Source organism: Cricetulus griseus, chromosome 3 (genome assembly GCF_003668045.3).
Source record: "Cricetulus griseus strain 17A/GY chromosome 3, alternate assembly CriGri-PICRH-1.0, whole genome shotgun sequence".
NCBI classification, from domain to species: domain Eukaryota; kingdom Metazoa; phylum Chordata; class Mammalia; order Rodentia; family Cricetidae; genus Cricetulus; species Cricetulus griseus.
In genome coordinates, this window is record NC_048596.1 from 31,954,306 (window position 1) to 31,981,855 (window position 27,550).

Below are 27,550 nucleotides of genomic sequence, written 5' to 3' on the forward strand. Positions count from 1 at the left end.
AAAAACTATTTTTGTTATGAAAAAGTCACACGTTTTAGAGGCTGACAGATCTGTGGAACTGCATTTGAGTCTACATTGTGTGATTTCAGGAGGTCACGTGGCTTTTCTGACTCTCAGTTCCTCATGGGGAAAATAAAGGCACCATTCCCTGCCTTAGGCAAGACTCAAGATTAAGAGAACAGAAGTTTAGGAGGGATTTGTCACAGTACCATGAATAGGATTTCCTGCAGTGACAGTAATGCTGTGTATCTGCAGTGTCCCATATCGTAGCCTCTAGCTACCATGTGTGACTGCTTTAAATATGGCTATTAAGCCCTAAACTCAAATGGCCACAGCTGGCTATTGTGTCCGTTAGAGCAGGTCTGGCATGCTCACCTCCAGATAGTAGACTCAATGTCTACTATTTTAGTGAGCACTGTAGAATCCCATAACTGGCTGAAGCCCAGAGTAAGCAACGACAGAACATTCTGCTTTAAATGGTATATCTATATCACCCCCTCCAAGGCTCAGGGAACAATATGAAAGAGGGGGAAGAAAGAATGTAAGAGACAGAAAGTGGGGACATGAGTAACACAAAGACTGACATAGACACTGCACTCCTGGACCCAGGATAGCATGGTTATCCACTTAAGTCCTGCTCAAGACTGGTCCTGTCAAATTTCACCATGGATAAGAGAGGAATCTGCGATGCCCACACCCTTCTGAGGGACTATTGGCAGTCAATGGTTGCTGTGGTGCAGCTACTGATACATTGACTTTTCTTTAAACAACTCCCACCCATGCTCCTGCAAAGAACTCCAATTAAACTCAGTGAGTCACACACAGAAAGAAGAAATGAAAATAGAGGAGGCGCTTGTTGGGAAGAATGTCAGTCGGAAAGGAAGGGGACTAGGAGTCCGGAATGGGGGATGAAATGCCTACAATTCATTATACATACATATGCATGTATGAATAGAAATAGAATAAAAATAGAAAAACTTAAAATTTTATTAAGCATCATCTTACACATACCAGACAATGTTTTAGATATTGCAAATATTATCTATTGACGAGAGAAACACCATTTCCAAGAAACTTAGGCGTAGCTAATAAAGCAGAACTTGATATTTTTGTAGGGGAATTTGCCCAGGTCTTCTCTGGAAGGCCTCGTGACACTCTGGATCCTTGAACTACTGAATGGCTAATAAGACATTTTATGAACCAGTAATGGCTGTCCTCCAGCAGGCACTATGAGTTGTGATACTCAGGTGGGTAAATCTGTATAGTGGCCATGGAGACTTTCAGAAAAAAAGGGACAGAGACATCTTTATCTTTACTTCAGTCTCAGGAAAACAGTGGCCCAAAAAACTGAAGATGGAGAAGTTAAGGCTCCTGACTCAGGTTCTTCATGAGCATGTTGTGTGGAAGGGGCTAATGGCACAGCAGCTGAGAAGTCAAAAAGCCCCTCCTATCTCTTCAGCCATGACAGTTTGATGTGATCTTTATGGGGATCTGCTCTGGCAAGGAGACCTTTGCCCAGCGAATGTAAACACCTGGAAGAAACGGAGACTCTACATGGCAGTACTAGAGAACTATACTCCACAGTGGTTGTGGACTACAGTTAATGCCTTTCACATGCTACTTGCCACTGGTCCCAACACAAGACACACAAGGCTGAAGAGGTAGGTGGGACTTCCTGTCCTGGCCACAGTTGCGCACAGTCAATGACTTACACATGAGGCACTCATTGACAACTCAGATGGGGCCCTCTGGTAAATTGGCTTAGCTCCCTGGGAGGCTAGAAGAGGACGTAAGATCTTCTGGAGCTGGAGTTACAGGTGATTGTGAACTCCCTGGTGTGGATGGTGGGAATCGAACTCAGGTCCTCTGTAAGGCAGCTCTCTTAACTACTGAGCCATCTCTCCAGCCTAATCAGAATGGCATTTCACAGACATAGACAATGTCCTTCAATCATATCCATTCCCTTTCACCTGCCCTGGACCTCCTCCCCTTGTGCAGGTGCCCTGTCCATGTATTATTATTTTTTAAAGTCTAGAATCTCTATATGAAAGGAAACATATTATCTGTCTGCACTGTTTGAGTTGGGATTAAAACGATGACCTCTATTTTCATTCATCCCCCTGAAAATGACACCATTTCATTTTCCTTTATGGCTAAATAGTGCTCTACTGTGAACACTGACGGACACCTGGGATGATTGCATAACTTGATTATTGTGAATGGTTAAGATGTCCCTTCTGAGTGACTAGGGGGTCCTCAGGCCTCAGGCCAGGAAATCTGTGTGTGAGAGGCGGGACCTAAGACTTTAGTGATGTCACAAGGGAGCAGAAAAGATTTAAGTAAAAGTCAAGGTCCTGTTGAAAGTCACTATTTCCTCTTTCTTTGCTTTTCTGCTCCTTTCCTGTCACAAAAAAAAAAAAAAAAAAAAAAAAAAAAAAAAAAACCTCCTGTCTGCTTCTCTGTCTTTTTCTCTCATTTCTCTCCTGTCTCTCTCCCTCCCCGTTCTTGCCCCCCCACCCCCGTTTTTACTGGTCTCCCCTCTTTTTTTCTTGCTTTCTCCCTCTTCCTCCTTTCAGTTTTCTTTTTTTTTCTCCTGAGGCTAGGTTTCACTGAGTAGCCCAGGCTGCCTTTGGCAGCACAATGCTCCAGTCTCCACCTCCCCCTGAATGCTAAGATCTTATTTCCTTTTGACAACAGTTCCTTGAAATCTACAGTTAGAGGTCTCATTGTCAGCCCTGATAACACACACAAAGGGCAGCGGACAAAACACAAAATACTTCAACAGATGAGGACACAGCGAGGATTCAGTGTAGGATTCAATGTAGCCTCCAAAACTTCTTCCCCTTGCTGGTGCCACACACTTCAAATAAATTAGTCAAAGACGCCATTTCCTTTTTGACAGACAAAGCCGGTGTAGATATGGAAAGAAATTCACTGGGTGCTGCCTAGATCCCACTGAGAAAAACCCTAGACAGGTCTACATATATTCTGGGGTTCTTGTGGACTTCAGGAAGTGAGGAACAGAGACTACAGACAGACACCAGAGCAGCTCTATTTAGGACTCAAAGCCCTAGCTGGTCCAATCAAATAGGAGCAGGATGATAAAAAGGCCCAGGCTAAGCTGATGCTCACAAAAACCTCCCAGAACTGAGAAGGTTACCAAATCTCTCTCTGTTCCTTACCCAGACAGAAGGGGTGGATTCCTAGGAGACCAGGAAGATTTAACCTGGCTCATGCCCAGAACAAGAAAAAGAATGATGGAAACCAACAGAATCCTCAGAGAGGCTCCTGGCTACCTCTCACTGGCAAATGCAGCCTATATTACCCAAAAGACAGCACTTTGGAGGCTCAGAGCACAAGGCAAACCCTTTTAGTCCAGAAACAAACATCCCCTTACGAAAAGTCTGCATGTGGATCCCAGCTCATGGAAAACTGAACCTTTTTCTTCTTGGGGTAAAATGTCTCCAGGATTGTCTCAAAGCCCTCCTATGCTTGAAGTGTTTCAGTGGAGCCTGGCAGGTCGAAGGCCACTGTGAGTCAAGCAGAGGTTCACACCTTGGCTCACAACACAGGCTCATACTACTTGCAAGTCACTCACCTATGTCTAGAATACAGCTTTCCACAGAGCTTCTTCCTCAGGGCTATCACTGCGGCTATGAAGATTAAAGCAATGATGCAAAACGGGATGAGAACATGAAGTGGTGATGTTCTGGGGACCTTGGGTTCAGTCCAACCTGAGTGAAGGGAAGAATAAAAATCCCATCACAGGGTAGCTCATAGCCAGACTGGATTGGCTTTCTGAGGGGTCCCCACCACACAGGGTTAAGTCTTCACTCCACACCTGTCCCAGCCACCCAGTGAAGTAGCCTCTACTTTGCTCTCTATTTTCACTGGTGAAAAAAGCGAAGCTGTGAAATCTCCCCAAAGTTAGACTGCAAGGGGTTTAGCTGAAATACATTCCATACTGACCGGGCCCAGATCCTGTGCCCTTTGCCGCTTTGTCATTCCATCCATCCACCACCACCACCCCCATCTCTTTTTTCTATCTCCATTTCCTTTCTCTTCATCAACCTGCCTTTCTCATTCAAGCAGGAAAAAACCCCTCAGCTCAAAAATTAAATTTCTCCCTCACCGATAAGAACTCAAGAGCTTAGAAGTACCACTAGTTATTTGATTTTAAAGACTAGCAAGATCCTTTGGGAAAAGCAGAACATCCCAGGCAGTGGTGATATATTAAATCTAGCCATTCAGGTTTTGGTGTGGATGATTACAACTGATCCTTAGCTTGTCTGGACTAACCAAGGTGCTGGTGCTGAGGACAGCATCCATTTAGTGAAGAGGTGATGAGAAGAGTAATTTAGAGGCTGGGGGACAGTTTTGCAGCACTCTGGGTACCTTCAGGTTGGTCAGATGGAGAGAAGAAAGGACTACCGGAGTGTTCACAATTTGGCAATGAAAAGGCACACAGGTTAGGCTGTACCTGTTTCCAAGACTGGAATTTTGCCTCATGGCATGATGGACACAACTACTGTACAGAACTATTCAGGAGGGAGGGCTTGAACTGCTGGCAAATCAGGCCCCTTTGGGAACCTTTGTTGGGTTCAAGTTTCCTCACAGATCTTCCATGTGTGGAGTTTCTGCTCACTCCTGAAGACTCCAGCCTCCCTAGACTGTATTTGGAGGGCAAGCATGGCACCCAAGTCATCTCTTAGTCCTGTATGAAGCCTAACATCACTTCATGAGAGGTGTCAGTCATAGTTTCTGGGCTGCACAGACTAGTCCACCTAGCTGGTCAGTAGTTCCTTGTGGCAATCTGTTGGTTATTTTTCTCATCCACTCCCTCCATCCCAGCGCTAGGTTATTAGCTAGATATGATTCCTAAAGACTGCCTTTCTAGACCCATGGACCAGCATTTAGGTGTAGCCAGTAACAAAAACTAAGTTCAGACAAAGAATGGGTCTTCTGGATCTTGACTGTAAAACATCAGAGGTCTCTCCCATCACTTTTTCTTCTCCAAAGGCAGAAATATGGATTTGGCAGTGATCCCGTTCGGCATTTCAACAGTGACAACATCCAGAAGAATGGCAGAGCAAAAAGATGGAAATAACCTGGGTCACTAGATGACTTATGGAATGTAGTCATTTAGCTGCTTACAGTACTTTCTTTATTTGAGTATTATGTAATGGGGAAATACATGGCTACTTTGAGTCATTGTATGCTCGTTTCTTCATTATGTCTGCTTAGCCCACATATTCTTCAATGTTATCTTATGATAACTGCATTCTCTTTAACAATGATAAGCAATGGGGGAAAATCAACTGTACTATTCTTACCACAGACCCGTATGCTCAGAAAGAAGCCAGGAATCTTATTGGTGGTAACTTAGGTTTTCTTCACTTCACCCTTCAGTATCGTGTTTCATTTAATTACCACAGTGACTTTTTAACATTTGAAATTTGTCTGGTTTCAGACAAATTCTTTTCTGCTGCCTGGATTCCCCCCAGATGTGCCAGGAGGGCTTCACTTTTCTGCCAGCCCCGCCAGGTATTTTATAGTCACTCCCACAGTGTAGCCCAGTTACATTTCCCATTGAGAATGTAGCAGCTGGCTGAGGACCGCTCTGTTTCTAAAGGAAAATGACCTGATAACTCCCTAACTTCTGACCAAAATTCAGTGTGTTCAGCCTTCTGTCCTGAGTGGCAGGCATCTTCCCACGCACCGACTCTCATTTCTGCATCTGCTTTATTCACCGACTTCTGGAGAAGCCTGACGTGGTTCACAGAGGACAGCAGTGAGTGAGTGAGCGAGTAGCTTAGTTGATGAGAATGAGTAGAAACGGGAGAGTTATAAGTCAGCCAGGCAACACCTTTGGGAGGATGTGTGACTGTGGTTATCCTGCTGCTATAGCTTTGTGTCACACATCAGGGCATCGTCTCTGATCTGACTGTCCACACAGACTAGGAGCTGAGGTGAGAGAGCTGGGGTCTTCAAGATGGTGTCTCCCACCCAACACTGCAGCATTTACCAAGTACTCCTCGTGGGCAAAGCAATCTGCTTTCACTTTGGTATGGATATAAAGAAGACCCGTGTCAACTATGAAAACACATGGAAAAACACATACAAAATGCGAAAACATACCACACAGTCTCAGCAAAATAAGCAAGTGATGTGGACGAAAGATCTTGATGAGTAAGATGAGAATCTGAGTCTGAAGTAGTTTGCGCTGTCTTAGGGACAGGGTAGGCTTGGGGGCTGCAAATAATGTTGTTTTATGGAAAGGAGCTTATGGCACAAAGAAGGTGTGGAAGTGGGAAAGGTATTGTAACAGGGTCCCAGACCTCAGTAGGCCCCCAGACCTTAACACAACTGACTCCATGCAGGAAGTACCATTCAGTTCATAAAACTCAGCACATAGACAATACCACCTGCCCAAATGAAAACAGAGACCCGATCCATCAAAATTCATACTCCTGGGAAAGTCTTTAAATGTACTAACCTTGCTTTTTGGCTTTTATAGCTCTGCTTCTGGCTAACTGTTCTTGTTTACTGAAGTGTGTCAACCTGGAATATAGTTTTTGTTCTTAAAAATTCATCCTGAGAAATGCCTGGGGCTACGCTGGGATCTACTGGCCATCTGGCTAATAAAGGCTTTCTATTGGCTTAAACCCATGTCTGAGCAGTCTTTTCTGGTGAATACCCCACAACATTTCTGGAGGTTTCACAGAGACCAGACCTCAAGACACAGGGCAGGGGTGTCTCTGAGCTGCTTGGAGTGAGGCAGTGTAGTCCTCAGGGGACTCCTGGGGGGTACAAAACCTGAATTATGGGTCTCTAGGGCTCCCTTTGATCAATTGATGCCTAGAGCTTTGGAGGAGTCTGACAGCTCCACCTTAAAAGGAAACAAATTAGAAAGCTGTCTGGTTTGTCACCTCAAGAGGTAAGACTGGTGAAGGCCGCACCTTCTGTTTGGACACATAGGAGAGGTCTGACGATGCATCTACTGATTCAGTGTCCAGGATCCATGTGAGGCGCCACTGAATTCTTCCTCTGTTCAGGTTCTCTCTCTCTCTCTCTCTCTCTCTCTCTCTCTCTCTCTCTCTCTCTCTCTCTCTCTCTCTCTCTCTCTCTCTCTCTCTCTCGTCTGTGTGTGTGTGTGTTTGTGTGTGTGTGTGTGTGTGTGTGTGTGTGTGTGTGTGTGTTTATGTGTGTTCTGTTTCCTGTTTTGATCAGTAGCTTTCTCTGGGGGTCAGAAGCCCGTGGCTTAAGGCCAGTGCCCCCTTCTGTTGGGGGCCTGAATCCTTTTGGATATTCCAGGTTGCCCAGAGAACACCTCCCCAAAAGAAAACCCTCCACCTGTTCCACTCCAGGATCAGAACACTTGCTTGTTTCCTGTTCAGTCAGGGTTGGCTCCATGTGGAGGTAGGGAAAGCCAGGCCTCTCATCCAGGGCCCCTGCCATCTAAGAGGAAGGCACACAGGGAGGGGAGATAGTTCCCTGTGGTGCACACTCCCTCTGCTCTTGCTCCTCTGCCTGCTCTAAGTAACCCAGGGGAAAGAGGACGTTTACTCCATCTTTCATGATTATGTTTCCTGTCAACCAATTATCCATATAATTGAAAAACTGAAAATTAGCATTTTCAGTAGAAAAACCCCTGAGGCCCAGGCAAGGAAGTTACCAAAGACAATGCTGCCAGGGCAGATGGATTTTCCCTTCTGCCCAACATTGACCAAGGGGGCATTATTTTCCTCCATTTTTCTTTTTACTTAAATTAGAAACAAGATTCTTCTACATGTCAATCACCAGTTCTATCTCCCCCCAACTAACACCCTACCTATCTCATACCCTTTCTGCTCCCCCTGGAGGGTGAGGACTTCCATAGGGGGTCTTCAGAGTATGTCATAGCCTTTGGGACAGGGTCTAGGCCCACCCCCATGTGTCTAGGCTCAGAGAGTATTCCTCTATGTGGAATGTGCTCCCAAATTCCATTCCTATGCTAGGGGCAAGTACTGATTTACTACAAGAGGCCCCATAGATTTCTGAAGCCTCCTTACTGACACCCATGTTCATGGGGTCTGGATCAGTCCCATGCTGGTTTCCCAGATATCAGTCTGGGGACCAAGAGCCCCCCCCTTGTTCAGGTCAGCTGTTTCTGTGGGTTTCACCAAGGGGGCATTTTTCACTGGGTCCTTTGAGAGCTATACTTGAGTAAGCTCTGTTTCGCTGGCTGTGGTGCCCGTTAACTGGTTTGGGTGACATTTCCAAGAAAACCAGTCTCTTACTAAATTATTCAGAGTTTGACTGGCCATGCTAGCTAGCTAGCTCTGGAAGTGGATCTCAGCCTTTGGATTCCTGCACCCACAAAATCTCAACCTATTTGGACACATAGGTAGGAGCATCTAATATAAAGCCCAAGATTTAAGAGAAAGAGTGGAAGAGTCTGCTAAAAGGGCAGAGGGGTGTGGGACTATTGTCTTAAGATGCAGGAAGCAGTTGCAAGCCATGCAATATAGATGATGAAGATGGAAAAGGCAAGAAGTCTGTGAAACCTATGTTAGACTTCAAACTTCCAGAACTATGAGATAATAGAGCTTTGTTGTTTTGAACCATTACATTTGTGGCAATTCAATACAGGAGCAATAAGAACGACATACAGAGTAAAAAAAAAAATTCCTGTCTCTTAAGAAATTGTTGTTTTTCTAGTGGATAGATTTTAGTTCTCAAACAAATGTTTATATCTGGCACAAAAAAGGTACTGGTTTATTCAAACAGGTTCAAATTTGGCTGGTGCAGATATTCAAAATGATGAAATCCATTTCTAAAACTAGCCAGTCAGACTGAGAGATTTTTTTTTTTGTAGGAGAGCAGTTTCTCAGGGATACCACATAACCAATTAGCCAGCAGTATAGCCAACCAAACATCAACCATGCTATTCACTTGTTTCTTGGACAAACGAATCACACAGGATGTTTCTCCGGCTTCTCCAAATCTGTTTTCTAGGGTGTAACATTATCCTCTGAGATCTCAATGTTGACCTTTCTGGAAGAAGCCTGTGGATACATCTTTGTTCTCTGATCTCTTGGTAGCCGCTCCAACAGTGAAGGACTCTTGCTCAATAGAGATGTTTGTCCTGTTCTATCCTTGTAATTATTCTAGATTCTACCTTGACTTCATGAAGAGTCCCTTCATAACACCTTCCTTGAATGGCTTGTGTGAGCACACCATCTGTTTCTCACCTGAACTCTGATTGGTAGAACTGGGAAGTGGGGCCTGCACTTACCCAGAAGGCCAATGATGGCTGATGTAAGCTCCTTCATGTGAGCATTCCAGAACATGCAGCTGAAGTTTCTGCCAGGTTGGGGCTTTAGGCGCAAAACACTGGTGACCTGGTAGAGGCCTTCAGGGGTCCTGGTGTGGCTGGTGTTGGCAGGAACACTGACGTTTTGCCAGGACACTTCTGCTAGTGGGTAACCTCTAGCCTGGCAGGTGAGCTGCACCTCCCCTGTCCCTGGGACCTCTAGGATCCTAGTGTCTATCTTCTTGTAAGAAGCTGGACAACAGAAGAAAAAGAAGTTTTATTCTGATTGCTGTAGAATTCTACTTAATGCAAGAGGAAATAAGATGATCACTCTTGATCTTAGATAATACATATTTTTAATTTAAAAGATATTTTCTATGTCGCAGGTACATTATTTTGCATAGATTGAATAGTTTAATTAGTACAATACTACAAAGATGCTATATTGATGTCTCTAGTCTTTGTTGGGGTTAATTGAAGATGGGTATGTTGAGAGTGGTGTGCAAAGTCAGAAGAATAAAGAGTGGTAGACCCAATGTTTGAAATAGGAAGACTACAAACTTATATCTTAGCACTATGCTAAGATGCCATATTCTGTGGCCTCTTGTATTCTAAACAGTCTCAGAATCAATAGGTGGAGAGAGGTGAGAGGATGAATACACAATTAGCACTAAATAAACCCAACAGATCACTTCTCCAGACATTGTCAGTGGAAAGTTTACTCAAAATTTCCCTTTCCTTCTGTTATCTTTGAAATTAGGAGGAGGAAAATAAGGACCCTATAAGAGCTGTAAGTAATTAAGAGTTGGGTGTATTTATTATTACTTCTCAATACAGACATGTTCTGAGCATTATATGGCAAATGAATTATTTCTGTGTGACTCCCTACTTTCTAGAACATGAATATCTGAAACTGAAAGAAGACAATTGGAGAGTCAGGAAGCACAAAGACTGTCCAACAATCTTAGGTCATACCTAAAAATGAACAAATATTAACACCACATGTATAGTGTTGATAGTAAACTGTGCACTTTTTGGTGATGTAGCATGTACTGGCTTTTATTAAGTGGGAATTATTCCCTTAAAGAGACATTTAGCACAATCATTGAAGGAAAAGCAATTTTGAAGTGAAAACACAATTGTTGAGATGGTTAATCTTGTCAACCTAATTGGATGAGAAGCTCCCAGGATATTGGCAAAATGGGTGTGTGTCTGTGAGGGCTTCTCCAGAGAGAATTAACTAGTGGGTGGGAGGTCTACCTTGAACATGGGCAGAACCATCCCATCCCAACGAACTAAAGAGAAAACGAGTCATGATGGAAGTTCTGCTGTGTGTACCCTCCTGCGCACGTGGACTGAAACCTCTGAAAGCATGAGCTATAATAAATCCTCCTGATCACATTGCTTATGTCACGATGTCCCGTGTCACAATGATGAACAGTGGCTGCTAACTGCTGTGTCACAACAGGTTCTTATGCTAATAGAATATGTCCAAGCATGAAAAAAAATTTTTTTTTTGGTTTTTCAAGACAGGGTTTCTTTATGTAGTCCTCGATGTCCTGGAACTCACTTTTGTAGAATTTGAGGCTGGCCTCAAATTCACAGAGATCCGCCTGCCTCTGCATCCCAAATGCTGAAAATTAAAGTGGGAAATTACCAAATAGAGTAGCCGGTTGTGGTGGCCAACGCCAGTAGGCTTTGCTGAAGGAAGCAGAGGCAGTCGGATTTCCACAGAGAAACCCTGTCTCAGAACAACAACAAAAAAGAAACAAAAGGAAGTAAAAGTAGAATAGTAAAAAAGCCACCTAGAGATGAAAAATGCACAGAGAATCTGGATACTAAATGCCATACTTAAAAGTAGAGAATTAAATTTAGCACAAGCAAGCAGGAGTACATGTGTTCACTTCTTTCTGCTCTCCACCCTGGATGAGATACTGAGTTCCTGCCTTGATTTCCCCTCAATGACAGACTATAATTTGGAACTGGAACTGTAAGCCAAATAAACCCTTCAAATCTTAGTTGCATTTCCTCGAAGTATTTGATCATAGCCACAGATATGAAACTAGAATAGGGTTTGAACTGGAAGTCTATGCTTCCAGATCAAGGTAAGGGAGCAAGGAGGAAGGGGCTGTCTGTTCTTACCCATGCTCTCCAATGTAAATCATCCAGTGGTACCCCCCAAACAGGGAGAGGAGGGAGCATCGTGTAGTCATGCAGCTATTTGCTTAACACGTGGTGTTCATTTCCCATATGACTGTACATTCTTGTGTGTTGCTTACTTTTTCAAACACTTAGCTGAGAGCAGAGATTAAGGGACCATAATACCCGGTCCTAGCTCTGTAACTAGACATTATCTTATTTAAAGTGTACAAGGACTCCATGAGGTTGGTAAAATTTGGCTTCTTTGCTTGTAAACAAGGAAACAATAGAACCGTTGAGATGCTGGGGAGGTATGAACCCCTACATTTTATCACACTACTTTGCATTGGAAATGCCATAAAGGAATAAGAAGCAACATAAGCAGGAAGAATGCATTCCCTTGATAGATCTAGTAATACCTAGAACTCAAAGAAAATGAAGAGAATTGGGTTCTGACAGTCTACTGAATGAGTTGGCCTGGTCTTATATAATCTTCATGGAACCAAGTTTTGGGCTGTCTCTGGCAACCAAACAGTATCTAAAGCAATCTTTGGAAGTAGTCACTTTACGTCTTATTTAGCCAGACTTTACACCGCATCTTATTTCTATCTTTTGTGGATTGGGGAGTAAATTTTTTAAAAAAGCAAAAAAAAAAAAAAAAAAAAAAAAAAAAAACCAGTAGTATGCTGTAGGTGAAATCCAGACAACTCCTGCAGGAGAGCTCCAAATCTCCAAACAAAAAGAAACTGATCTGGGCTGAGCAGAGAGGTGATTCTAAAGATGGAAGACAGGACTGAGAATCGGGGCCTGCTGAAACTCTGCCTCGTGACATGTAGATGTAGGGAAAGGGATGGATATTCAGCTAAAAGAACCATCAGGGTTTGGGGGAAGGGGTGGAAACCCACACTTACAATTACAGCTTCCATAGCCTCCTTTTTATTGGGGAAGTGGCTAGAGAGGCATCACCCCCAGCAAGGCATAATAGGGAAGCTAGGCTTTTCTTGAGAAAAGATGAACAAAGTTTAGAGTTTCAGTGGGAGAATTTAAAGTCCACGAGTTCCAACTTCCTGCTCAATGAGAAGTGTCTTCTCTGGCAACTTTGTTAGTTAACTACCTTGGTAAGTGTTAGGCACAAACCTAACAGAAACAACAGGCAATCTGAGGTTGGTCAGGATGGATAAGTGTGTTGTTCAAGTCTTCTGCTTCATATTTTGTCCTATCTGTTATAGCAGAGATGAATCAAATGACAGGGATGAATCAAAGGCAGAGATGAGCCAAAAGCTCACATACATACTTATTTGTCATTGTCATCATTGTCATTGTCTTCATTTTGTCTTCAATTTGTTTTTGAACAAAGAGAACTGAAATTTATTAAGAAAGTGAGAAAAGCCTAAGAGGCCTCCGCCCTATACAAAGGACTACAGGCAACTAAGGGATGCTGAGAGTGGAGACAGTCTTCCTCAGGGAAGAGAACAATGATTGGTTAAACTAAATGTTCATCCCTAAAAACACACATGTAAGTGACATTGTACAGACCGAGCAGGTTGTATTCATGTATGCAGAATGTGTGTGTGTGTGTGTGTGTGTGTGTGTGTGTGTGTGTGTGTGTATACATATACATACACACATATATACACATATATGTACATGTATGTAGCAACATATGTGTGTAGCAACAATTAATGAAGAAACTAGGCCACGACTTTGAAAAAAAAAGTATTGGGAGGGTTTGGATAGATGAATAGGAAGGTTGAAATGATATAATTATATTAATCTCAAAATATAAAAATAATTTAAAAGAAGTTAAAAAAAAGAACTGAGACTGGGTGGGGCTCCAGGGGAGGAATAGCCAACTTTCCAACTTATGTCTAATATAATGAAGATATATTGTCAGATGCACATACATTTAGAATAGCCATTTCTCTCTGTAGAGCTGATTCACATCACTATGAAATGTGGCTTTTTAAAGATCCTGCCATTCTTTTTGTGGCATGGAAGAACTGTTTAAAATGCAGATTGTATTGACATTTTCATACATGCGTTACTGTACTTGGATGACAGTCACCTCTCCATTACCCTCAGTTATATACCCCCATCCTTTCCTCTGGCAACCCCTTTACTTTGATGGCATCCCTTTCCCTCTTAGGTTCCACAGATGAGACCAAACATATACATTTCTTCCCAAGTCTCCATTATGTCTCTTTATACAACAGTTTCCAGTTCTATCCATTTTCCTTTAAATGATCTGATTTTGTTCTTGGTTATAGGCGAATACGCCGTTAAACATGCATACATTTTCTTTATGCATTCATCTTTATGCATTGAGGGCAACTAGACTCTGACTTGGCTATTGTGAGTAGTGCCACAATAAACATGGTGGGTATTTTTATTCTGTGCTGAGTTAGACTTCTTTGAACATATACTCAGGACTAACTATTATAGCTGGATCAAACCACAGTACTATTTTTAGTTTTCTGAGGAACCTCTATTCTGATTTTCACTGTGGCTAGACCAACTGAAAAACACTGTCTTTTATCTTTAGTAACATCTATTTTTTTCTCATAATAGCAATCAGTTAGCTACCTTGTAGTTATATCTATAAATGGAAGTCCCTACTTCCCCCAGAAGCTATCTTTGCCATGAGCACAACAAGTAACTGAACTTCCAAGTGGGAAGCTCATTTTTGTGTCATCAGTTTCATCCCAGAGACACATGTTTGGCTGAGTAAAACACATGTAATAAGCTCAGTGGCTAAGAACTTGGTCTTATAAATCTGAAAGGTATCAGCCAATGGCTGGTGACGTGATCTTTCAAACTCCCAGTTTTCTCATTAATCAAAGGACACTTCCCTCCATTTCTGTCTTTGCTCTGGTGGTTTCTATAGCAGCAGAATCATTTCATTCCTGGCACCAGCTCTCACTGAAGAGTCTATGAAGTGATCATCCTGGGGTCCATCAGCCCTGGCTTTCCCCTTTATCTCTTCCTTGGCACCATTGCTGATGTGACTCGGTCCCTTGGTCCCCTGTTGACTTTTCAGCCTCTAACCTTAAAAGAATGATAACTTTCTACTTTTAATTTCTACAAATTTCATGGTTTCTATTTCTCTGGTTTGTGTGTGTTGGGGAGGGGTATGTGGTATATGTTTCTGTGTAATGTGTGTGCAGGCGGGCATGTCCACATTGGAGGTATGTGGTATATGTGGCGTATATGGTGCATGCTTCTGGGAGCGTGTGTGCGCGTGAGTGCGCACGCGCGCGCACACAAGCTCGCTCCTGCATGCATGCAGATGGACATGCCCAGGTGAAGATCAGAAGAAATCCCTGATTGTCTTTCTTATTCTCCACTGTATTCCCTTGAAACAGGGTCTCTCACTGAACTTGAAGTTTACTGTTTTTGGCCAGTCTGACTCTGGCCAGCGTGCTCTCAGCTCCTGCCTGTTCCTGCCCTATAGGAGGATACAGACATGCATTGTTTTTTTGATTTTTTTTTTTTAACGCGGGTGCTACGAATTCAAACTCAGATCCTTATACTTGCACAGTAAGTGCTCTTACCCATCTCTCAGCCTCCATATCACTTGTAAGACAAGAACAATCTGTGCATACAGTGTTATTATTTTAATCATCATAGTGACTGCAAATACGGAGGGAAACATAGTTCTTATATGCTTTTGTCACCTTTCTACCCATGGCTTCTCTTCAGCTGCCTTTGCTAGGCCCTTTGTCCTCATTGGTGGTGAATTCCCTCAACAGGAGCCGTGCTGCCTCTTTCCTCAGCCTGTTGAAGTCCCACTCATATCTTCTCGGGCTTTGGTTGGGTTAAAGTACTGCATTCCCCACGATGGCTCATCTGTTTCTATGCTTAGCTCCAGCTTGACTGTGGCCCAGTGCTCTATTGCTCTGAGCAGGCCTTTGCAGGCCTCTTCTCAACCTCAGCAGCTTTGTGAGGCCTTGGCCTCTCTTTCAGTACCACTGTTACTCTGCTTCAGCAACTCTCCCGCCTGATGGCTCTTAGTCACGTGGCTACAGCCTAGTTTTCCGGAAGCCACCATCTCTTCTGGATCATTTCCTCTTTCTGCCTCATCATTTTTCTATCCTTTAGAAACCAACGCTTTTCCTTATATTTAATATGAGTCATGGTGTGGAAAGAGGTGTTACATTCCTATTGTCCAGATCTATCCCCTAGATTTAAAGGTAAAACTAACCCTTTCTCTGCTCATACTTCGTTTGTAGGATTCTTCCCTGGGTCCCAGATCTGAGCTTCGGCATCACCATAAGTTACTCTTACACGTTAGTCTTTAACAATGCTCTCTGCTTACACTCCTCTGATGAAAATCAGGACACAGTGTTCCCTCTTGTATGTCACTTCGATTCTCAGACTTTTCCATAAGCTTCAATATTGAAAAATACATATTTAGGATTTTACAAATATTTGTATTTTCAGCAAGTAATTGTTTTATTCTTACAACACACATATATGTTTGGTAGTTCTCTGCTTTATCATTCTTAACTGTCTTATACTTAAAAACACTATGTATAACTATTGAAATTAAATGTTTCCTTATCACTGTGGGATTTCAGGTGTTCAAAGTTAGGAAACACCCACAACTATATGATGATCAGATTATTTGATTGTGTGACTGAATGAAAGATCTATTGAATATAATTCGATCCAATCTACTGCAATGATTCAGAAATGATTTCGAGATCTTTCCATACCTCCATCAAAAGGGTGCCCTGTCAATACTGATGGATACAGCACACAGTTTCCCACACTCTACTGCCCTCCCTGTTTCTGCTATTTAAAGGATTATTTAAATTAACTTGGCTTTTAAAATACAAGCAAAGAGGTCCCTCTCTATAGGCAGAAACCCAGTAACATGCTAGTAAAACAGAGGCTAGAAACAAAAGCAAACACGTTTTAAATTTAAGTTCTCTGCTTGTGCTGCTCATGTTCTTGAGAGCTTCCTGCCTTAGTAGTAGAAGAAATATCCATCCCCAAAGAATACGAGTCCAGTTAGAAAACATGTAGTGGGGGATTGAAGTCAAATTAAAGGGGAATAAGTTTCTCTTTAAATAATTCAACTCCCTTAGCCTGTGGCTCTGCCCCACAAGAAATTACCTTACATATCTCTGAGATATCCTGGGAAACGCTGCAAATAGATACTACAGCTTTTTAAGTCAAACACCAATGGGCCCTGAATTGTAACCATATTAACTCTATTCTTGGAGCCAATGCCTTTGAACAAAATTATAAAATCCTAATGACAACCCATGTTTCAGGTCAAGATTACAGTGTTAAAGAATATAGCTATAAAGTCCCTTCTGTGAAATTTGACCTGTAGTAGTTAAACAGTTCCTTTTCTTTTTCCTTTGATTTTATTGATCCAAAATAGTGAACATCCATAGTGGGTTCATATGACTTGGTGGCTACTGGTGAAAGATAGAGAAATACTGCACTGGTCTTAGCTGTGGACTCTTAGGCAAGTAGATTAACCTTTCTGTGCCTCATTTCATTTTCAAAAGGGAGGTAGCAATGCCACCTGTCTCACTGGCTTGCGTTTGGCTGGTGTTTTTCTAATAAAGGGATATCCTTATCATAAGCTCCTTTTGTTCCTTAATAGGGGTAGAACAGGCAACAGCCATGCTGCTCTGGGAGGCATGGGGTTTCTTTTCACACTTGTCTGGCACTGTGGAGGTTTTAAACCTTGGGGCAATGGATCATATCTGTGAAGGGAGACAGGCCTTTCATAAAGAGGGAGAAAGCAAAAGTAAAAGAAGGGGTGTTTCAGGGGAACCCTAAATGCTTTGCCTGGCGGTACATTCTCAGGTTCATCAATATGGGAAAGAGACAGGACAATGGGAAGCCTGTGCTTCCCTTACAGAGGCTGTGGGGATCAACAGGCCCCTCCATGACGACCATTGCTTTAAGGAAGAAATCTTCCTACACAGGGAGTCCTGAGCCCCGCAGAGGAAAAGGCAGGATGCCTCCTCATTCTGACTTCCTTTCACCACACTGTGTCTGCTGTTTTAACCGCTTTACCATTACTTATACCCGATGCCAAAATATATTTCCTTTCAGGTGCTTTTTTCCCCTTTGAAGCAGCTGCCTCTCATGTGGAGCATTATTGTAGGATGTAATACATTTGTTTATGCGGTGGAACATTTGTTTAATGATGCAAAGATGTATTGCATTCTTTTATGTTGCATTTGTTTAACTCTGTAAAGCTGTATTACTTTGCCTGTCAAAAACACCTGATTGGTCTAGCGAAGAGCTGAACGGCCAATAGCTGGACAGGAGAAAGGACAGGCGGGGCTGGCAGGCAGAGAGAATAAATAGGAGGGGAAAATCTGGGAAGAGAAGATCAAGGAGTGAGAAAAGGAGAAGAAGGACCTCAGGGGCCAGCCACCCAGCCACACAATTAGCCAAGGAGTAAGAAGGAAAGAAAGGAATATAGAATAAAGATACAAGCCCAAAGGCAAAAGGTAGATGGGCTAATTTAAGTTAAGAAAAGCTGGCTGGAAATAAGCTACACTAAGGCTGAGCATTCGTAAGTAAGAATAAGCGCCACCACCCCCCCCAAAAAAAAGAGCAAAGAGCCGAAAGAGTAAAAACCAAGTACAGCCTCTTTCAACCAGGTTTTCGGCTTTTGCTTGAGCTACTACTGAAAGTAGCATGCTATTGTGTGCATTTGTCACAACCCTCCATCAGAGGTGACTTGCAAACACTCACCTTTGACCTTCACCGTCAGGTACTTGTAGTCCCAGGCAGCCCCGCAGATGACCAGACAGCGGTACTGCCCAGCATCTCTCAAGTGGACACTGGGGATGTGGAACAAAGCCTTCCCTAGTGGCAGCGCCTCCTCCAGCAGGGTGGCTCTTTCACTCAGCGAAGAGGTATCGTTTTCTACCTTCTGCAAGCTGGCTCTGATTTCTCCAAGCTCCGTGCATTCACTGAGGTCAAAATCACACTCCAGGCTCGCGTTGCTGCTGAACTCTACTGTGTACACTTCCTTGGGGACTGTCACTGTGAATAAAGCTGAAAGGGAAAGACAGCTTGCTGTTGTCTAATTCTGTCACATCTCAGTTCTTGTAGAACCGGAGCTGTGCTCCACCCCTGCGTGATCTTCCAGGAGACCCCTGTCATTCTCTGGGCTTTCGCATGGCTCCTCGCTTCCCTTTTGTCCCATATAGAAATGGCGGAGTTCTTGTCTCAGCACGCTGAGGTGGTTTTCTTCTCTGAACATTCCCACCTGCACAGCTGATCTCCACTCTTGCTTCTCCTGAACACCCCAGGAGGAGCTTCTGATGGGCAGGCCTGCTTGCCCCCAACATCCCACCTCAGAGCCCTGCAGTCAGCCCAGAATATCCCTCTTGTGAGACCACAGGCTGCCCAACCATTGAGGGCTACCTACATTTTATTAATTGTCATTATATCTTATCATCTGGGCTGATTTTATTTTGTTTTAAAACTCTCTTTGCCAAATATCACCATCTCTAACCAGTGATAGTAATGGCATCCACCTCTTACAGAGCTCTTAGATACACTTAGATACACCAACACCTCATTTAGTCCCCCTGGAAGCCAGTGAGACAGGTGGCATTGCTACCTCCCTTTTGAAAATGAAATGAGGCACAGAAAAGTTAATCTATTTGCCTAAGAGTGCACAGCTAAGACCAGTGCAATATTTCTCTTTCACCGGTAATCACCAAGGGCTTGTATACATGCCTAGGGGCTGCTGAGAGGTTGGTGAGGATGTGCAGTTCTAAGACTGTCTCTGGGATTAAAGGAAATATTTGATATCAGTTTTATAAATGATAATAGATGTCTTCTGCTATTACCCCCTGTGGTGGCGCACGCTGGTAGGATTTGCAGAAGGAGGCAGAGGCAGGAGGATTACGAGTTCGAGGCCAGAAAAAGAGGCTAGGGTCTCCACGTGCAGTCGTTAAGAAGCTTCCCTTAAGTCACCTTGGCTTTCCTTCACCACGCCCTTATGGGCGAGTCCCGGATCCACCTGGTACCTGTCCCAGGACTATTGGGCGGGGCTAGGGTGTCTCCCTACAACCCCCACTGTTGGAAAGTTATTTAAGAGGATGCTTGAATAAACCGTGGACTCCAGAATGAACTGAGAGCCCTCCTGAGGTGACAAGATGTCTGTGTTTCATCCTTAACGCCGCTGGGTAGCTAGGAGTTTCCTGATCCACACTCCCCCGCTCAGGGAAGGACCTGGGGCTGTTCGGCTGGTTCCAATTGCAGCCCCAAAGACATCAGTCCGGAATAGATGGCCTCTGCAGCGTGGGACTGATACAGGCCCGACCTGTCATCATATGAACCTACTATGGATGTTCACTATTTTGGATCAATAAAGTCAAAGGAAAAAGAAAAGGAACTGTTCAGGCCAAATTTCGCAGAAGGGACTTTATAGCTATATTCTTTAACACTGTAATCTTGACCTGAAACATGGGTTGTCATTAGGATTTTATAATTTTGTTCAAAGACATTGGCTCCAAGAATACAGTTAATATGGTTACAATTCAAGGCCCATTGGTGTTTGACTTAAAAAGCTGTAGTATCTATTTGCAGCGTTTCCCAGGATATCTCAGAGATACGTAAGGTAATTTCTTGTGGGACAGAGCCACAGGCTAAGGGAGTTGAATTATTTAGAGAGAAATTTATTCCCCTTTAATTTGATTTCAATCCCCCACTACATGTTTTCTAACTGGACTCGTATTCTTTGGGGATGGATATTTCTTCTACTACTAAGGCAAGGAGCTCCCAGGAAGATAAGCAGCGCCAGCAGAGAACTTAAATTTAAAAAGTGTTTGCTTTTGTTTCTAGCCTCTGTTTTACTAGCGTGTTACTGGGTTTCTGCCTATACAGAGGGACCTCTTTGCTTGTATTTTAAAAGCCAAGTTAATTTAAATAATCCTTTAAATAGCAGAAACAGGGAGGGCAGTAGAGTGTGGGAAACTGTGTGCTGTATCCATCAGTATTGACAGGGCATCCTTATGATGGAGGTATGGAAAGATCTCAAAATCATTTCTGAATCATTGCAGTAGATTGGATCAAATTATACTCAATAGATCTTTCATTCAGTCTCACAATCAAATAATCTGATCATCAAATAGTTGTGGGTGTTTTCTAAGTATTTTCATTTAGTGAGAGGTTAGCTTGGGTTCAGATCCCAATAGTAGCCTGATTAGTTAGGAGCCTCTGAGTCAGGGCCTGTCATTTAACTTCTACGAGTCTGTCCGTTTTCTTTTAATGAGGCTAGTATCTATCTCTTGGTTCTGTGGGAAAATGTGGGCAAGGTGGAACATATGTATCACCCATATCTGTCAGCTAGCAGGCACTCAGAAAACATTCTTCCAGGTGATTGTTTAGTTCTTGGGGTAGTAGTAATCCATATACAGAAGGGCAGCCGTTCTTTATTAGCCAGGATGTTCTGTGCCTCTTTCCCTCTCTTCCTTCTTCCCTCCCTTCTTTCTCTCTTCCTCCCTCCTTCCCCTGTTTGCTTCCTTTCACTGACTGACAGGGTCTCACTATGTAGCCAGGCTGGCTGTTACCTCAGCCTTCTAGGCCCTCAGATTGTAGGTGCATACCACAATTGCGGTGAACTAGGGTATCAATTAACCAGGATGCTTGTCCATTCCCTGACCAACTCCATAGTCTGAGTAATTCTGTGTTTCCTGCTGGTTGATGACTCACACTGCAATTCTCTTTTAGATTGTTTTTGTTTCTAAGACAGTGCCTTGCTAGGTAGCCCCATATGGTCTTGAACCCAAGTCCTTCCAATCTCAGCTTCCAGGGTCCTGGAGGTGGTCCGGGTGTGGTACAATACTCAGTTTACAAGTCTTTTCTAATTCAAATATTTCCTTCTGTTATCCTCCAGACCTAAGAAGTTAATGATAAGATTAAGTTTGCTTTGATATTTTTTCCTAGTATCTAGCACGTTAATCTCAGCTATGGAGAATCAGGGGAGGGAAAGGGAAGAGTAGTGAAGAAAAAGAATATGAGCTTGATTATATTTATTTCTCACCAAGGTGTATTTTGCAACAGATCACAGGAATCAGCAATTCTTGGTTAGCATCCAGCATAGTGGATGGTGATATGCACCAATGAGCTTTACCAAAAATGGCTGGCAAGTTTATTTCCTCCATTCTGTGCCTTAACTACAACTAGAACATTAATGTGCATCTCTACAGAGGTCTGTGGTACAGAGAAGGTGCACCTATGCCCAGCATTTGTTTGTGCAGCACGGGGCTAGGAGAAAGACTCTAAGGTGTGTGCTCCTTTGCAAAACATTGCTAATCCTGCATGCCCTTGCTGGATCAGGCTGAGAAGACCCTGGGATCATATTAGTGGAGAAGGATGCTGTAGTTCAGGAATTCCTGTATGATTCCATTTTGGAGACTTCACTGCATGCTGAAATCACAAATTCCTATGTGCCTTATGCATAGTTTCCATAACAGGACCCTCTCAGTATTAAGATCTGTTCTTATGGGAACTGTAATAGTTTTCTCAATTTGATGGGATTTGGAAACATGTAGGATATAAACCCCTGGGCAAGTCTGTTAACGGGTCCAGAGAGAGGCTTAATTGAGCAAGGGTCCTGGGCTAAATAACAATGAGAAAGTGAGCTGAGACCAGCATCCATCTCTCTCTGCTTCCTGACTACAGATGCAATGTGACAGCTGCCTCACACTCCTGCCACCGTGCCTTCCCTGCCATGATGGACTGTGTCCTCTCAAATTGTGAAACAAAATAACCCCTTTTTCCCTTAAGTTGCTTTTTTTTGGCACTTTACCCCAGCCAGGGAGAAAAATGGCTACAACAGAAATCATCTCTAAATCCTTCACTTCCTTATAACTAAGAGATATACAAAATTAACAAGAGATTGTACAAAATCCACTCTGCCCTGGGAGGAGTTGTAATTATTAATCACTCATCAAAAATACACTAGCTACTTTCTGAGCATTTAATGTAGGAATTTATTTCTGTTAAAGCACATCCCCCTTTTAAATTACAGACATCCAAACAGAAAACAGGGAGATGGGTGTACAAGAAGTGGTAGTTGTGTGTCTGAGTGACAGGGCTGGATGCGTGTGGAGATGTGCCGACTGACTGACCTGACTGACATAGCTCATCTGTTTACCACTCTACACTTTCTTCTCATGAGAGGCACAGGCACTTCCCCTGGAACTCCCCATTAAACAGAACTTCCCCATCACGGCCCTGCCTTATACAGACATGGCTTCTCTTTTCTTTTCAACTGTTCCCCCGCTCTGCTTTGTCGAGTAGATGTCCCAGCTTTAGAAATAAAATGTTTTACCTTTCAGACAGGTGGCATTTGGGGGCTAACATTCATAAGTGGGTGAGCAATTAACCAACATAAACCATGCATCAGGTTTTTGAAGTTTCTCAGGATGACTGAGGGTTGTTATCTTGATGAATTTTGACTCAATTATAGCTTCTAAGATGTGCCAAGTCTTGGGCTTGATTACTCATTATAAAATGGGTAGTTTAGGAGAAACCACATACTTTTTTTGCAACATAGTTTTGAAATACTATAACTTTGGACTTTTGGTGTCATTTCATTTCACAGAGGAAATGAAAACACAATCAAGTCTGTGAAGAGCTCTTCTTCAAGGCTGTGTGCACGTTAGAGTAACCAAGCAGAAGGCCTCTGTCTGCCTGACTCAGGAGTCTTTTGGGACACTGCCTCAACCCATTCTCTGTTGTTTTAACAAAACACGAAAGGCAGTGAACTTTATTTCTAATGAGGGTCATTGCCTTCTGCTTCACCTGAGCACTAATTAGGATGCAGATGCTCAGGTTTGCCCCAAATGGAGAGAATGAGGATCTGTGAGGCAGACAATGGCATTGCTGCATTTGGACTGTAACTGGGGATAAGTGATAATTGACTTTTCTAAATGATCCCCACACTATAGGAACCCTTATATATCCATCTTATTGGCTCTCCCATCAACCTGTCAAAGTGGGAGATACAATCCATGTTTAACAGGTGAGGAATCTGAGACTTTACAAAGGACACAGTTTGCTTAAGGCCAATGAATGGCAGCCATGGAGCTAGAATTCAAATTCATTTCTATGTTCAACTCAATTTCATCTGTATGCTCATCACAACTCTCGGCTGTGAATCTAGCAGCTACTACCAGATTTTACTAGTCACTACCAGATTCTACCACCTACTACCAGATTCTATCAGCTACTATCAGATGCTACAGCTACTATCAGATTCTACCAGCTACTATCTTTGTAAACAGACAATTTCTGTGATTGAGGTAGGTAAACTTTTGGCTTTACGTTAAGGTAGACATGTTTTGTTTATATTTCATGTGCCACGTAGCAGCTAAATTAGCTAATCTAGAATTGAACTTTTGAGGTGATCAGACAAAGGATATCCAACTAGATACTTCTGGGGTCTTTTTGAAGTTTCTGAGGTCAATTTAGCATTTTATTTGCAAGCAGGCCTTGATGACAGCTGGCACCTGTCACATCTCCAGGAAACACAAAACAAATTATTTGCATGATCTCCCAAGATAGTTTCTTCCTTAGGCTAATTTTGAACTTTTTCCATTAAACAACAGAAAGTTTACTTTTCTAGCCTTTCTATATAGTGTTCTTGAAATGTGAAAAGGGGATAGAAGGCTTTATACAGCTGCTGTTCTTCAGAAAACTCTTGTGTACATGAGGCCCATGCTCTGTTCTGTGTGTGAGCATTGCAGGGGACACCTTCATTTTAGAAACACTGTCCTGGCCAGATTCCAGTCCTCCATTATTTTATTTACTTCACTCTTCACATTGCTGTGATGAAATAGCTGACAAGAAACATTGCTAAAGCTCAAATCACACATAAAACTTCACACACTTATAGTAGGAGTCTTCAACACCCCACTCTCACCACTAGATAGGACCGCCAGACAGAAAATTAACAAAGAAGCAAGAGAACTAACAGAAGTTATGACCCAATTGTGTTTAGCAGATATCTATAGAACATTCCATCCAAACACAAAAGAATATACCTTCTTCTCATCGCCACATGGAACCTTCTCTAAAATCGACCACATACTCTGCAATGTAGCAAACCTACACAGATACAAAAAAATTGGAATAACCCCCTGTATCTTATCAGACCACCATGCTTTAAAGTTAGAATTCAACAACAACACAAATTGCAGAAACCCTACAAACTCATGGAAATTGAATAATGTGCAATTACACCATTCCTGGGTCAAGGAAGAAATAAAAAAGGAAATTAAAGACTTCCTAGAATTTAATGAGAATGAAGACACAGCATACCCTAACTTATGGGACACAGCTAAGAGGAAAGTTCATAGCACTAAGTGCCCACATGAAGAAACTGGAGAATTGTCACACTAGAGAATTAGCAGTGCAACTGAAATCTCTAGAACAAAAGGAAGCAAACTCTCCCTGGAGGAGTAGACACCAGGAAATAATCAAACTGAGGGCTGAAATCAATAAAGTAGAAACTAGGAAAACACTACAAAGAATCAATGAAACAAAGAGTTGGTTCTTTGAGAAAGTCAACAAGATAGGCAAATCATTATCCAAATTAACCAAAAGGCAGAGAGAGAGAGAGAGAGAGAGAGAGAGAGAGAGAGAGAGAGAGAGAGAGCATGCTAATTAACGTAATCAGAAATGAAAAGGGGGATATAATAACGGACACTGAGGAAATCCAGAGAATCACCAGGCCATACTTTGAATATCTATACTCCACAAAATTTGAAAATCTAAAGGAAATGGACAATTTTCCAGGGTTTTCGATTTGATTCCATTGGTCAATCTGTCTATCTTTATGCCAATACCAAGCTGTTTTCAGGATATGGCTCTATAATAGAGCTTCAAGTCAGGGATGGTGATGCCTCCCAAAGTTTCTTTATTGTTCAAGGTTGTTTTGGCTATCCTGGATTTTTTGTTTTTCCATATGAATTTGAGTACTGTTCTTGCAAGGTCTTTGAAGAATTGTGTTGGGATTTTGATGGGAATTGCATCAAATCTATAGTTTGCTTTTGGCAAGATTGCCCTTCTTCGAGAGACTATGCAGTCTTCTCTTGGGGTCCTCCTTGTTTTCTAGCTCCTCTGGCAGTGTGAATTGTAGACAGGTAATTCTTTGCTCTATGTCTAAAAATCAAAAATGAGTGAGTACATAGAATGTTTATCTTTTTGTGATTCGGTTACCTCACTCAGGATGGTTTCTTCTAGTTCCGTCCATTTGCCTGGGAATTTCAAGATTCCATTGCTTTTTTCCACTGAGTAGTACTCCATTGTGTAAATGTACTACATTTTCTCTATCCATTCTTCAGTTGAAGGGCATTTAGGCTGCTTCCAGGTTCTGGCTATTACAAATAATGCTGCTACGAACATAGTTGAACATATGTCCTTATTGTATGAGTGTGCGTTCTTTGGGTATATGCCCAAGAGAGGAATTGCTGGATCTTGTGGTAGACTGATTCCCATTTTCCTGAGAAACCTCCATACTGATTTCCAAAGTGGTTGTACAAGTTTGCACTCCCACCAGCAATGGAGGAGTGTTCCTTTTTCTCCGAATCCTCTCCAGCATAGATTGTCATTGGTGTTATTGAGTTTAGCCATTCTGACAGGAGTAAGATGGTGTTGGCATAACTGGATTCAGACATGTAGAAGATTGCAGATAGATCCATATCTATCACCATGCACAAAACTTAAGTCCAAATGGATCAAAGACCTCAACATAAATTCAGTCACACTGAACCTCCTAGAAGAGAAGGTAGGTGGTACCCTAGAACAAATTGGTACAGGAGACCGATTTCTGAACATAACACGAGTAGCACAAACTTTGAGATCGACACTTGAGAAAGTACTCAACATCCTTAGCCATCAGGGAAATGCAGCTCCAAACCACTCTGAGATACCATCTTACTCCTATCAGAATGGCTAAAATCAAGATAAACATGGTATGTACTCACTCATATATGATTTTTAGACATAGAGCAAAGGATTGCCAGTCTACAATCCACACTGCCAGAGGAGCTAGGAAACAAGGAGGACCCCAAGAGAAGATTGCATTGTCCCTCGAAGAAGGGGAGGGGGACAAGAACCCTTGAACAAAGTGGGAGCACGGGGCAGGGGTGGAGAGGAAGGAGGTGGGAAGGGAAGAAGTGGGGAGGAGAACAAGAGGACTGAGACAGGGGAGGAATAGAGGAGGGTAAAAAAGGAGATGCCTTGATAGAGGGAGACATTACAGGTATGGAGAGAGGTCTGGCACAGGGGAAATGTTAGAGGATCCACAGGGATGACCCCAACTAAGAATCCAAGCAGTGGTGGAGAAAATGCCATTGATTCCCTTCCCCTATAGTGAGATTGATGTCTACCTTGGTTACCATTCCTAGAGCCTTCATCCAGTAGTGTTCGAAGCAGAAACAGGCACCCACAGCTAAGCACTGAACCATACCCCTGGAATCCAATTGTGGAGAGGGAGAATGGATGAGCAAAGGAGCCAAGACAGTGCTGCAGAAACCCGCAGAAATAGTTGACCTGACCTAGTGAGAGCATGGAGATTCTAGTCATAAAGCTGGGGAAACAGCATTGGACTGAGCCAAGCCCTCTGAATGTGGGAGCCAGCTAGGAGGCCAAGACAGTCTATGGGACCTCTAACAGTGGTGCCAGTCTTTAATCCTAGAGCACAAATGGACTTGGGGAGCACATTCCCTATGGAGGGATACTATTGCAGCCCAGATACAGCAAGGAGGGCCTAGGCCCTCCCCCAAATGATACATACCACAGACTTTGAAGGTCCCTGGTGGAGGGCCTCACTATCCGTGGGGAGGAGTTGGGGGATGGGTTGGGGGTGTTGGTGGGAAACATGGGAGGATGGGAGGGTGAGGGAATGGGGGGGATGGACATGTAAATATGAGTAGTAATTAAAGAATTTAAATAAAAATATAAAAAAGAGGAAGAAAATTAAATCACCTGTCCAAATTTACAGTAACCAATAGTAATCAAGATACTGACAAAAGGCTAGATACAAGGATCAATGGACCCACACAAATACGAGCTATTGGTTTGTGAGTCAATGGTGCAGGCTGGAGTGAGTGG

The 27,550-nt window shown here is 42.9% G+C and overlaps 1 protein-coding gene across 1 annotated transcript in view; it reads right to left on the reverse strand.

Moving 5' to 3' along the window:
• Window positions 1-1,447: 1,447 nt before the first annotated feature.
• The window catches only part of Pdcd1lg2 (programmed cell death 1 ligand 2), a 60,247-nt gene continuing 34,144 nt past the window's right edge, over window positions 1,448-27,550 (reverse strand). Inside the window, exons 3-6 of the mRNA XM_035441568.1 lie at window positions 18,164-18,490; window positions 9,278-9,547; window positions 3,599-3,734; window positions 1,448-1,532 (exon numbers count right to left, since the gene is read on the reverse strand). Of these exons, the coding sequence (XP_035297459.1) occupies window positions 1,448-1,532; window positions 3,599-3,734; window positions 9,278-9,547; window positions 18,164-18,490 (818 nt within the window). The remainder of the gene's footprint in view (window positions 1,533-3,598; window positions 3,735-9,277; window positions 9,548-18,163; window positions 18,491-27,550) is intronic.